Source organism: Microtus oregoni, unplaced genomic scaffold (assembly GCF_018167655.1).
Source record: "Microtus oregoni isolate MIOR12 unplaced genomic scaffold, Mior012 000046F_ref0000063, whole genome shotgun sequence".
In the NCBI taxonomy this organism is placed as follows: domain Eukaryota; kingdom Metazoa; phylum Chordata; class Mammalia; order Rodentia; family Cricetidae; genus Microtus; species Microtus oregoni.
This window is the reverse complement of record NW_024543220.1, coordinates 1,957,515-1,971,803: the sequence shown is the minus strand read 5'-3', so window position 1 is coordinate 1,971,803 and position 14,289 is coordinate 1,957,515. Positions and strand designations below refer to the sequence as shown.

Here is a 14,289-nt window from a genome sequence, read left to right as displayed (position 1 = left end):
TCTTTGAAGATGACTATGTTGTATAAAGTCTTTACCACATTGATTACATACATATGGTTTCTCTCCAGTATAAATTCTTTTATGTATTTGAAGACTTTGGCATTCTGTAAAGGCTTTATCACATTTACTGCATTCATAGGGTTCCTCTCCAGTATGACTTCTTTTATGTCTTTGAAGACTTTTGCGTCGTGTAAAGGCTTTACGACACTGATTATATTCATAGGGTGTCTCTCCAGTATGACTTCTTTCATGTTTTCTAGAACACTGACAACGTTCATCAGTATTATGGTCTTCCCAACTGTATCCTATAGTAGTGAGGTTCCTGTACGTCTCCAGCATCACATCTTTGTAGATTCCTCTGTGAAGTATCCAGCAACATACACTCTTCCCATGTGAAGTCAACATGCACATCATCACTGAATTCATTTTGCGGGATCCCTGCTCACCCATGACTGCCTCACAGCTCCCTGATGCAGGACTTGAAGTACAACACACAAAAACAATGGTACCAGCTCCTCTGCAAATCCAAGCTATTTCCTGAAGTTTTAAACCAGTCCTACATTATGAGATAGCTGCACAATAAATTATACATTGTGTTAGTGCGTGGACATGATGACAAAAACCGTGCCATTAACTAGTAAAAACTTTGAAACAAAAAGAGCTGGAGAGTGTAAGAGTAACTGTGTCCTACATGCATGTGGAGATCTACCTTGTTATAGTAAGAAACGCACTCAGGAAAGGCCATCTGTGGCAGCATCTTAACCTGCCTTTAGATAAAGTATTATATTTGCAAACAAGAATCTGCTTTAACTTCAAAAATTTAAATCGGGGCTGGAGCGAAGGCTCAATAGCTAAGGCTGCCTGAACAAGCTCAAGTGTGAAGACCTGGAGTTCTGATCCCAAAACTCACATAAGTGCCCAGTGGATGTGATAGCAGCCAGGCCTCTGAAGATAGGGCTGGGATACCCACAGCAGATATATTGGCAAGTTCTGAGTTTGACTGAGAGACTTTGCCTCAATGAATAAAGTGGAAGAGCAACTGAAGACAGTCCCTACATCAACCTCAGGCCTCTATAAACATGTGCACAAATGTGCCCATACATATGCATGTACACACACACACACGTGTTTGTGAAAAAAGGAATATTCTAGAAGCAGAACAACACACACACACAGGCACACACACACACACACGCACGCACACACATGCACACGCATACACACTGAACTCTCTGCTGCTTTCGCCAGGTCACAGTGACTGATGGACTGGGTATTTTGGCTCTGCTGTTTAAGGACCTAGCAATATGGGTTATTATTGATGTGAAACCTGGTGTTTATGAAGAAGGGTAGAGGCCTGAACCAAGCCTAGCAGTAGTCTATTAAGCAAGGTTAATCTGCGTAATCAGGCATAATTTACAGAACGGGTGCATACACCACTTAGTGTGGCGTCAAGCTCAAGCTTCCCCAAAAGATCATACATATCCCCCAAACTGACTTTGGGGCCCCGGCTCCTTTTTGCTCCACATTTTGTCTGGACATTTAAAACACGACCCCAACTACTCATCACCAATGTCATGTGACTTCAATTTTATAGCATCCAACCTAATAAATATTCACAAATTACTCAAGACTCAGAAAGCACAACTGATCTAGACACTGGGAAAACAATAGGCATCATTTTTTTCCTCTTGAATTCTTTCATTCTATTTTATAAAATGTAAATCTTAAATTGTTTTTTTTCCAAAATGGTCAGTGTCTTTGTATTGATCTCCCCAACCGCCTAACTAACACTGTACACTTTCTTTTTTCTGTTCTGCATTTTCCCCTCACTTATAATCACTTTGATTCCTCCGCACCCTCTCCTCGCCTTCACAGTACCCCTGCATTTCATTGAGTACACATGGCCAAGAAAGACAGCATTGTAAACAAAAGCCCAGCTTTCCTCACACTGAATTCCCTCCGCACAATCCATTTGTGCATCAGTTACTGAGGCACACGGCCATTCTTCTCCCTATCACAGCCCTATAGGCCACATCCTCGTTTGGGAATAATGAACATGCTGCTCCAGGACCAGCTGAGGATTCCCTTCTCTGGAAAGAGCACACTGTCCTCCTGAGCCCACAGTGCTCTTGGTCATCTCTGTACATCTTTGTCTATGGTGACAGCCTGACACCATTAGTAAAGCAGGGTGACAATCATTCCCAAGAGGATCACTCCCAAGCTGACACAAAGCCTCGGTGTTTGTTGAAGGTCAGATCACCTATGGTTACTTCTGTTGTAATATGAGCAGCGGGGCTGCGTTCCCAGCACCCCGGCTGCCTGCTCGGCTAGCTTATGCCCCGAAATAATTACACGGACACTGTATTCTTTTAATCACTGCTTGGCCCATTTCTATCTAGACTCTTCTAGGCTAACTCTCGCACCTGGACTAGCCCATTTCTAATATTCTATGTAGCACAGCTAGGTGAGCTTACCGGGCCTGGGTCGGAGCTTCATCGCGTGTGTCTGCCCAGGAGCCGGGAGCATGGTGTCCCTCTCTGAGGCGTCTGCTCCCGAGAGGAGAGCTGTCGAGTCTGAGCTCACTTCCTCTTCCTCCCAGCGTTCTGTTCTGTTTACTCCTCCCACCTATCTTCTAACCAATGAGGGCCAAGCAGTTTCTTTTTATTTAACCAATGACCTTCCTCCATCATTTCCCCTTTTTCGGTTTAAACAAAAAAAAAAAAGGCTTTAACTTTAACATAGCAAAATTACATATAACGAAACAGTTATCAAGTAAAAGTTACAATAATCTTTATCATAACTAAGGAAAACTATAACTATAACTAACTATTCTTAACTCCATCAAAGACTCCAGAAAGATACAATACTACCTAAGCAAACAAGAAAAAAGCAACTTTTAAAACTCTAGAAATGACAGAGACATCTTGCTGCCTGGACAGTCACCCAAAGTTCCTCTGTACCGTTGGGGCATCCATCTTCAGCCTTCAGGCCCATGGTATCCAGCAGACATTTCCATAAAGCAGGAAAATTCAAAGTCAGTTCAGTCACTATCTGTTGTGTCCTGCAGAACGTCTTGCAGACTCTTTCATGAATCAGGAACCCCGAAAGATCGTCTCACCTTAGGCAAGTTCAGTAGTCCTCTCTCTGTGGGTTCTCTGTGTCCAGTTTATGCAATAGTCCAGGCAAGAGCAGTTTCTTGCCCAAATGGCTATCAAACTCCATAATGAGCCTCTTCGATGCCCATCTTCCTCTTGAAGTAGATTGGTGCTGCCAGGAGCAGAGTGTCTCATTGTCATGAAAAGTCCTAAGTTATTAAAACATTTAAAATGCCATATTCTATAATCTTTGAAAGATATGAAGAATGCCTATCTAAAATATATCTATGTACATCTAGAAAATCTTAACTAACATGACTACAAACTTGACTATTATGATTATCTATTAACAATCTATATTTCTAATTATACATTACATTTTTAAATGAACTACACAATCACAGTTCCTTAATCAAGATCAGAAACACATATACATATAACAAAATTGACCTTAAATTTAAATTACTAAAACAAAATCCATATCAATGTAAATTATTCATATCTCTATCATATCCCCCTTTAAATGTAAAAGAACGTTTATAAACCATATTTGGGAACATGGGCGCAGTTTTTTCTCTCCAAACTGCTTCCTGCTGAATGGGGCATCGTTAATTAGGTCTTTCATGGTATAACCTGTGTGCTAGTTTCATCTCAGTTGGCAGTTGAGCGAAGCAATTTTTTGAAGGCGTGCACAGGAACCATTCAGGAGGACTTGGTCTATCATACCACATTGGGATGGAAGCAATCCACAGACTCTCACCCTCTGTGAAAACAAAATAAGAAACTCCTTTCCAAAGTATCATATCCTTAGATCCAAATTCAAAATATCTATGTTGGATTAGTTCAGCAGCATTTATAAATAAATATCTTTTAGCAGCTGTTGCTCCTTCCTCAGCATTCAAATAATTCAAAGAGAGCATAATAGCATACAGTATCAAAATTCTCTGTGTATTTTCCATCTTTGTGCAGTTTTGTTTTAACCTCTATTTTGTTTATTTTTACTTTTAACTCTTTGCTTTTTGAGACAGGTTCTCTGTATCTTTGACCTGAAGTAACTCTATAGACCAGGCTGTCTTTGAACTCTCAGAGATCCGACTGTCTCTGCCTCCCAGGCATTCGGGATTAAAGGCGTAAGCTACTACACTTTGAAGTCACAGAGATCTGTTTGTCTCTGCCTTCTAGGCACTGGGATTAAAGGCGTGTACTACCACACCTTGAAGTCACAGAGGTCAACCTCCCTCTGCCTCCCAAGTGTTGGGATTAAAGGTATGTACTACCACACACAACAACTCTCTTGCTTTTTTTTTGTTTTGTTTTGTTTTTTACTTTAAGAACTTCAACTTTTAGTCTGCATATATTTTTAACACGCTGTAAATCATTTAAAATTTTTCTTTGTCTTTGAATCTCTCTTTACTGTATCTCTCTCTGTTTTTCTGACCACATGAGTCTTTAATTTACCAAGCAATCTCAGTATGATTAAAGGCGTGGCTTTGCCGGCTAGATGTAGCCCATTCCTTAGCTTTCCAGCCTCATGGCTGAGGTACTGGCTGTAGCCATGTTTACTGCCACAACTCTATGGCATTTCAAGGTCCCTGCCAGCAAGCGAGCTTCAGCAGCCTGTGCTTGCAAACGGCACGAACCGCCTGCGTAAAAGAGTCAGAGTTTGCCCTGGCAGGACAGCCCAGAAAGCTGGCATTTTTAAACGGCGCAGCTTTTTTCCTGCTACGGCTGAAAACCGAAAAGCATGCGTTCAGCTTTTCATCAACACTGTTTAAGTGTTTCGTGGCAGGACCTCTTAAAAGAGCTGCAAGCTTTGCAGCTAAAGCTGAGTCAGGAAGTCTCTCTTAGATGAGAGTGCTTGCTTGCCTGCCTCTAACAAGCAGAGCAGACCCGAGAACACAGCGAGTCTAGTTGCCATCAAACAAATCATAGCACTTTACTCCAAATGCTCTATTCAAAAGCTCTGTCTCCCGTAGAAGCCAGACAGAGATCGCAATGGCGGCACAGCCCCAGGAAGTTGGGCTTTAAAATGACACAGCGTTTTTTCTGCTACTGTTGCCGAATCAGGAAATCTCTCTACAGCACGCCACCAACAAACAGCAAAAATCTGTGTTAAACTCTCTCTCCCTTATTTTTAAGTCTTCTCAGGTTTTTTAAGTGGGTTTAGTCCATCACGTCGGGCGCCATTTGTAGTAATAGGAGTGTCGGGGCTGCATCCCCAGCACCCCAGCCGCCTGCTAGCTTCTGCCCCGAAATAACAACACACAAACTGTATTCATTTAAACACTGCTTGGCCCTTTAGCTCTAGCCCTTACAGGCTAATTCTCACATCCTGATCAACCCATCTCTAATAATCTGTGAGCACCGGTCTTACCAGGAAAGGTTCAGCATGTCCTACCTGGTGGCTTGCTTCATCGCGTGCGTCTGCCCGGGAGAGCGGAGCATGGCATCTCTCTGAGGTGTCTGCTCCCGAGAGGAGAGCTGTGGAGTCTGAGCTCACTTCCTCTTCCTCCCAGCGTTCTGTTCTGTTTACTCCTCCCACCTATCTTCTAACCAATGAGGGCCAAGCAGTTTCTTTTTATTTAACCAATGACCTTCCTCCATCATACTTCACAGGAAGCTGTTACTTCCACTTTGAGAATAACTCAGAAGCTAAAATACCATTTGCAGGCTGCAGGATTGAGAAAGACTGTGGCTCTCTTCACATGTGTGTTGGGAGAAATGAGCTGGTTACCAAACACCTGAAAAGAATAAGAATATATAATTAGGAAATATAGGTTGTTAATGGATAATCATCAATAATAGTCAAGCTTGTAGTCACGTTAGTTAGATTTTTTAGATATATAGAGATATATTTCAGTTACATAGGCATTCTTCATATCTTTCAAAGACTACAGAATATGGCATTTAAAATGTTTTAATAAATTAGGACTTTTCGTGACAATGAGATACATCTGCTCCTGGCAGCACCAATCTACTTCAAAAGGAAGATGGGCATCAAAGAGGTTCCTTATGGAGTCGATTAGCTATTAGGGCAAGAAACTGCTTTTGCCTGGACTGTTGCATAAACTGAACATCAAGAACCTGCAAAGAGAGGACTGCTGAACTTGCCTAAAGGTGAGATGATCCTTCAGGATTCCTGATTCATAAGAGTCTGTGAGACATTCTGCAGGACACAGAAGAAAGTGACTGAACTGCCTTTGAAATTTCCTGCTTCATGGAAATGTCTGCTGGAGACAATGGACGTGTAGGCTGAAGATGGATGCCCCAATGGTACAGAGGAACTTTGGATGACTGTATAGGCAGTGAGATATCTCTGTCATTTCTAGAGTTTTGGAAGTTGCCTACTTCTTGTTTACTTAGGTAATATTATATCCTTCTGGAGTCTTTGATGAGTTAAAGATTGGTTAGTTATAGTTATAGTTTTTCTTTGTTATGATAAAAGATAAAATATATCTAAATATTGTAACTGTAATTCTTGCTTGATAACTTTTGTTATAAGTAATTTTACTATGTTAAAATTAAAGCCTTTCTTTTTTTGTTTAAACAGAAAAGGGGAAATGGTGTAGGAGGTCCTTCTGTATTTGTGTTGATTTCATTGGTTGAATAAAGAAGCTACCTTGGCCTTTTGATAGGACAGCCCTTAGGTGGGTGGAGTATACAGAACAGAATGCTGAAAAGAAGGGAAATGTGGCAGACACCATGAAGCTCCTGTCTGGGACTGACACTGGTTAGAATCTTTCTTGTAAACCATGACCTCATGGTGAACATAGATTAATAGAAATGGGTTAATCAAGATGTGAGAGTTAGATAATAAGAGGGTAGAACTATTGGGCCAGGCAGTGTTTAAATGAATACAATTTCTGTATAATTATTTCGGGTGTAAGCTAGCCGGGCGGCGGGACGCAGCCCGTTCCTAATTACAACACCCTTTACTCAGATGAATATCTGAATAATTATCACATATTAATGATATGATCATCACCTACATTTTATCAACCCCTAAAGAATTTACTTCTGGCCAAAGAACAAAAGTTCATTCATGATCTCCATAATAGAATCCACAAGCAACGTAACACAGGGACACTGCTATTCAGTGACAGTAAGCCATTTTACTTTAGGATAAAAACCTTGCTTCACTTACCAGAGGCAGTATCTTCTAGAAATTATTGCTGACTTTATTACAAGCATACAATATGCAAGGCCACAGGCTATGACAAGGGAAGTTTAACCCATGTGGCTTCAGTTTTCAGTGGACAATCCTTTCTCTTCCAGTTCATTACTAAAACTTATCCTTCCCCACCGCTGTCAAAATCTATGTTACCAGTGAATTTTCACATCTGCATACACAAAAGAAACCCATTACTCAAGCCTTTTCCACTCCTCTGGTCTAAGGCTGAGTGGACTCAAGAAGCAGAGAAGTAAATGTGAGCATTCAAACTGGCAACAGGATGGCAGCTCAGACTGTGCTGTCTGGAGTGGAGAGCTGGGGAGAACGACAGGAAGAGCAGAAACAAGAGCTGGGCGGTGGTGGCGCACACCTTGAATCCCAGCACTTGGGAGGCAGAGGCAGGTGGATATCTGTGAGTTCAAGACCAGCGTAGTCTACAAACTGAGTTCCAGGACAGCCGGGCTGTTACACAAAGAAACCCTGTCTCAGGAGGGGAAGAAGAAACAAAGCTGGGCTATGACAGCAGAATTCTAGAAGAGAATTAAAAAGTAAAGATTAGAGAAAAAAGTTATACAAAGATACTGTATTAAATAACTCATTCTAAATCTACCACCTTCCTGGTTGTCCATTCTTGCTTCTAAATAAACACCCTCTGAGCTGAGGAGAGGGCTCAGTGGGGAAAGGAAGAATAAAGCGCTTGTTGTGCAAGTCTAAGGAACTGAGATCAATCCCCAGCATCCAGGTAGAAAGTGGAGAGTGTCAATGTAGTCTACAGCCGCAGTGCTGAGAGGTGAACAGGCAGGTCCTAGGGGCAGCGGGTCTGGCTGGAACAGCAAGCTCTGAGTTCAGTAAGAAACAATGAATCAGAAATGAGGTGGGAAATCTATTGAGGATGACATACCAATCCTAACCACTGGCTCACAGAGACATAGTGCACAGACATGCGCGTGCGCGCACACACACACACACACACACACACACACACACACACCTTTCCAAATACTTCAAAAAGATATTTTCTTTACAAAAATAACTACCTGGCCCATCATCAGTTTTACGCTTACTCAGATCTTGAAATTTTGCTGGAAAATCTCCAAATATCATAATTTGGTTGGTTCTACTCCATTTTAGAATTTCACTATCTGTGGTGGTCTGAATGAAAATTGCCCCCCTTAGACTTAGAGGGAGTGGCATTATTGGAGGTTGGCTTGTTGGAGGAAGTGTGTTATTAGGGGGTGGGCTTTGAGGTTTCAGGTGCTCAAGCCAGGCCCCCATGTGGCACTCTCTTCCTGCAGTCTGCCAATCTGGATGTGGGACTCTCAGCCATCTCTCCAGCACCATGTCTCCCTGAGTGCTGCAATAGTTCCCACCATGACAGTGGACTAAATCTCTGAACTGTAAGCCAGCCCAAATTAAATGGTTTCCTTTCTAAGAGATGCCTTGGTCTTGGGGAAGTAAAGACTGGTGGGTTTCAGAGTTCAAGGCCAGCCTGGCATACAGAGGAAGTTCCAGGACAGTCAAGCTTAGGCAGTGAGGAAACTATTGAAAACAGAAAGCTAGTGAAAATGTATTTCAACAAGGGGCCATTTTCCAGCCCCAGCAAGCAGCAGAACTTGGCAGCTTCGGTCACATAGTTCTGGCTTTAAAGATAAGCATAGAAGAAATGAGTTATGGATCTCCCTACTCAACTAAGGAAAGCTGCGGATGCCAGGATGCCAGGGTATCCCTGCTTGGAGGCCTAGAGAGGTCATTGTGTGAAGCTGTAAAGGTGAAGCCTGTAAAGGTGATTGCCCTGGAAACACAAGATGTTGGAGATGCCAGAGCCATGGGAAACCTGACAAAGAAAGCTGCTGACATAGAGTTGAACCAGCCCAAGAGAAAACAGTCTTTCAGTCAACAAAGCTATCGAGAGCTGAAGATCTGAAGAGCACGTTGATATCAAACATGGAAATGCGGAGTTTGGAGTTTAGCAGCTGGTTTTCAGTCTTGCTTTGATCCTGTATTTCCTCACTATACTCCTTTTCCTCCATTTTGGAATGGTAATGTATATCCTGTGCCATTGCATGTTACACGTATGTAATCTACATTTTTTAAAAAAATTTGATTTTACATGGGCTTATAGTTAAGAGATTGCCATGAGTATCACAGACTTTGGACTGTGGACTTTCAGACATAGTTGAGACTGTGATAGACTACAGGACTTTTGAAGTTGGACTAAATGCACTTTGCACTATGATGCAGCTACAAGCCTATGGGGGCTAGGGCATGGAATACAGCGGTCTGAATGAAAACGGCACCCACAGACTGATAGGATAGGGCATTATTGAAGATGTGACCTTGTTGGGGGAGTGGGCTTTGAGGTTACAGATGCTAAATCCAGGTCTGGCATGGTGATCTCTTTCTATTGTCTGATCCTCTCTTCCTACTGTCTGTCCACCCAGATGTAGAACTCAGCTACCTCTCCAGAATCATGTCTGTCTGAGTGCTGCCCTGCTTCCTGCCATGATGACAATGAACTAAACCTTTGAACTGTAAGCCAGCCCCAATTAAATGTCCTCCGTTATAAGAGTTGCTGTGGTCATGGAGTCTCTGCACAGCAATAGAAACCATAAGACACCAGATTCCAGAGCCACAGCACTAAATTACCCCTCCTTGTCCTCATTTCTCAGTCCCTAGAGTTGCTAACCATACTTATAACTCAAGTCTAGGTTCCATAATGGATTAAGTGTGAGACTAGAGTTGAATTACATGACTTTTATTTTAGCCATTCAGTAATTTAGACTGTAAAAAGAACAGAGGAAAAGTCAAGAAAGCTGTGAGGATCAACCCACCGTAGTCACAGGGGAGGAGCTAAACAGGTGCAGGGGAGTGGAGGACTAGAACAGTAAGGAGGTCAGTAGGTGGGGAAAGTACCCAACAAGACCTTATTCCTGGGAAAGTATGAGGGATGGGATTCAGAACAGAGGCGGAGGATGCACCTTAGTAAGAGGAGGGTGTATCAGCACAACTACCTGGAACTCAATATTAAGTTATATTCAACAGTTACTTGATTTGGTTATTAAGTATTGCATACATGTACTGGAGAATCATACTGAGACTAAAACAGCTATAAAAATATTGGGTCAATTAAAAAATAACCCAAAAGCTTATTTTTTGGAAGAGGGTCTCATAGTACAGTTCAGACTGGCCTGAAACTCATTATGTAACCCAGGAGGTAAGCTTGTGATACTCCTCCTGCCTCAGCTTCCCAGAAGCTAGAATTATAGGTTTAAACTACCATGCTGATCTTTAAAAGAAAATTTAAAGTTTATTTAAATTGATTTTTAAACAACTCTAAGCTACACTAGATGGTCTATCTGTGCAGAAATAAAATCAAATTCTTAGAGCATATTTAGAACCAAAGAAGGATTTATTAATAGTATCTATTGAAGTGAAAACACTTCAGAAACAAACATGAGGTCTGCCACCCACTTCTACTAAATGTGTTCTCTTTGTCATTTTAACTTTCACACATCTCTTTAGACGTCATAAGCTTAAATGGCATAGAACAAAAAGGCACTGAGTCACAGAACTCCATCTGCAGGGTATAAACTACACATTGGGAAGAGAGCAAACCAGGGTCTTAAATCTGAAAGGTTTGCAATTCAACTATCATCGCCACAGTCAGAGAAACGATGCTACAGCAGAATCCCAGGGAACTGGAGAGCAATGCGACGCCATGGATCAGCCATGTCAGGGAGACGGGCTTTAAAAGGAGGAGTCAACAATTTTAACAAGACTTGGCTCCCAGAGCAACATCTGCTCTGAACCGTTATCCCTGGGGGCGATTCAATCAGGAATGATTCAGGCTTTAGCCAGATCTTCAGGGGTAACTGCAACAGGCACCAATTCCCAGCTCTTCAGCCAGTCCAGTTATGTGTTCTTGGGGTGATCCAGAAGTAAACAAGTCTAAAAGGGTGGGTGTCAGAACCGCTCTTCACCAGACGGCTGACTTCCCCCATCCTACTCAGAACTGGCTGACAGCCTGACCCATCTGGAGGTGGAGGAAGAGTCAAACTACACTGATGCAAGACCCCAGGTGAGTCCCTTGGAGGAGCTGTCTCTCCTGCACCATGGAGATAAGGGACGACTTAATTTTATCACAGGAAAGAGCATTACCTGAGCTTCTTGACAGGCTGCTCTTCTTAGCAGGTTATCACTATCAAAGCAAACAAAAGAGACCCAGCATTAGCATTGCTAGAGATTAAGACCCAAACTGAATTGGTATGTTCTTAGGTTGGGGAGGTACCTATAGTGAAGATTTCTTAAAGACCTGATAGCAAATCAGAAGCACATTAGGGAAATACATTCTGAGGGAAATTCGCTTCTGCTAGCTATTCCCACATTCTGGTGGACAGAACAATGGCCTAGACCCCTGAGACACCTACAGCCCAATCTCTAGAACCTGAAGATCTGTGACCTCACATAACAACAGGAAAGTGCAGGGAAATTGAGGACTTCAGGACAGGGAGGACATCTTGCATTATCCCTCAGGTCTGTTAGGCAGAGCAGCCTTTCTGACCATGGTCAGAACACACATGACTCTGGGAGGGTGGTCACTTGCTACTTTAAAGATGGAAGGGGCTATGAGCCCGGGAATGTTGTGAACCTGGAAAAGTTAGGAAGCAGCTTCTCCCCTGAGAGCCTCAGGAGGAATGGCAGGCCTATCAACCCTTGGACTTTAGCCCATAAAATAGTAAGATAAACATCAATGGTTTGTTAAACTGTAAGTTATTAGGTAACGATAGGAAACTAATAGACATGTCTTGTATTTTCCTATTGAAAGGATACTACTCAGGTCATTTGCCAAAGCTAAATTTGATGTTTAGCTGCTTCTACTACTATTTTATCTAAGTCCCCTATTTTTTATATCACTATCAGATACTCTATTATATCACAAATGGAAATAAGAGGCAACAGTTTGGCTTCCAAAAATGAAAACATTTTATCAGAATGCAGGCATGTGTTTAATTACAGAAAGTTCTCCACAATGTGTGGTGAGAGCACATTCCATGGCTCTGATGCCTGCAGAGGCCAGTCTTCAAAACCTGCACTTCCACACTTCGTATTTCTAAGGAAATAACTGAAGGGTAAAACCAAACATGACTGTTCTAAAAAAAATAAACAAAACCATTCTTAATAATACTCTGCTGTACTCATAGATCAGTCGGTGCCTTATCCAGACATCAGAGAGGTCTCCTCCTACAGCAGATGGGAACAGATGCAGGGACCCCCCCACACCCCCCCCCAGCCAGAAATTACGTGGAAAGAGAGTGGAAACTTGAGGTCTCCATCAGATCCTTCCCCCAAAGCTCAGGGAATCCTGGAGAAGAGGAGGCCAAAAGAGTAGATGGAGGGAAGAGAGGACACCAGGAGAACAAGGCCGTCTGAATCAACTGAGCAAGGCACATATGAACTCACAGAGACTGAAGCAACAATTACAGGGTCTACATGGGTCTGCACCAGGTCCTCTGTATATATACTACAGCTATTAGCTTAATATTTTTATGGAACTCCTGAAAGTGTGAAAAAGTGGGTCTCTGACTATTTTGCCTATTTTCATGGACTCTTTTCCCCCTGTTGGGTTGCCATGTTCAATTTTGATACGATGGCTTTTGCTTTGTTTTATTACATTTTATTTTGTTATGTTTGTTGTTATCTGTTATAGGTCTGTTCTTTTCTAATGAGCAGAAATGGAGTAATCGAAGGAGAGAGGAGGTAGGGAGAACTGGGAGGAGTAGAGAGAGGGGAAACTACAATCGAGATATATTGTATGAGGAAAGAATCTATTTTCAATAAAAGAAAAATAAAAAAGTAAAGAAAGAAAGGAAGAAAGAAATAATAGAGAAAAAGGGTTAAGTTTTCCTTATTTCCCATCATCCCTTTGATATTGCTTTATGTTTCTTGTTTTGCTTCTCCTAAAAGGTATATGTGTTCAGACCTCTAAGAATTTGGTCATTTTCTCTCTCTCAGATGTTATGATTTAAATATGAAATATCTCTAAAAGGTCCATGTTTCAGACACACAGTTCCCAGCATGGGGTGCTGTTTTCAAAGCTATGATGCCTTAGGGGGTGGTGCCTGCCTGAATGAGGGTTCACTATGGGGTCAGTCTTTGACAGTGATCCTGTCCTTGGTCCAGCTGCCCTTTCTTGCCTTATGATTCATTACCATATGTTCCCACTACCATGCCTTTCCCATCACGATGAACTGTAACCCACATGAAACAGCAATTCAAAATAAAATTTCTGTCTATTGTTACAAGTTGTTTCTGTTTATTATTTGGGTAATAGTGATGAAGAACAACTAACACAATATGGAGAAAAACAAAAGACCAAATATAAAACCAGCCCTGCCTTCACCTACCACACATGAAACTTCCCATATTGTCTTCCTTTCTGGATTATAAACTTATTTAAATAATGGATAATTTGCTAGTATTTACTCCTGCTAAACCCACAGCACAGACTCTTGCAGACAGTGGGAACTCAATGAATACTTGTTAATAAATAAGTGGCAAATGTTTGGACAGGAAAATTGACTCACTGGGCTCGAAAGGCACACTTTATGCTTCAAGGGAAACTGAAGGTTATTCTTGTATGAGTACCTGGCAATCCTGAACCAGCAGATTAACCGAGACAGCTCTGCAGTGTAGCCAAGGGCAAGGATGAAAACCCACACTCAGGGTTACGCTGCCAGGTCAGAAGGACCTCAGACTGTGTGAGCATGTACATGCAGCACTGTAGGCACTAGGACTCTTCAAAACCAAAGCAGAGAGTTCTGACCTGATACCACAGAGCCCAAGAACTGTTCTAGTGTCAGAGAATTCCAGATACCTAATGGATCTAGAGTCTGAATGTGAGCTAGAGACCTACAGAAAACAGACTGTACATCAACTGGCAGCCCATGCTCTGTCTATACAGCAAGGTACCTCCTAGGCATTAATAGTAAATACAATTTACAAGAGGTGTTCCAAAATGTAGTC

The 14,289-nt window shown here is 42.1% G+C and overlaps 1 protein-coding gene across 1 annotated transcript in view; it reads right to left on the bottom strand.

Annotated features, from left to right (window-relative positions):
* The window catches only part of LOC121435646 (acylglycerol kinase, mitochondrial-like), a 31,063-nt gene extending 17,558 nt beyond the window's left edge, over nt 1-13,505 (bottom strand). Inside the window, exons 1-3 of the mRNA XM_041635115.1 lie at nt 13,492-13,505; nt 11,425-11,464; nt 5,757-5,836 (exon numbers count right to left, since the gene is read on the bottom strand). Coding sequence (XP_041491049.1) covers nt 5,757-5,836; nt 11,425-11,464; nt 13,492-13,505 — 134 coding nt within the window. The remainder of the gene's footprint in view (nt 1-5,756; nt 5,837-11,424; nt 11,465-13,491) is intronic.
* Between the last annotated feature and the right edge of the window lie 784 nt (nt 13,506-14,289).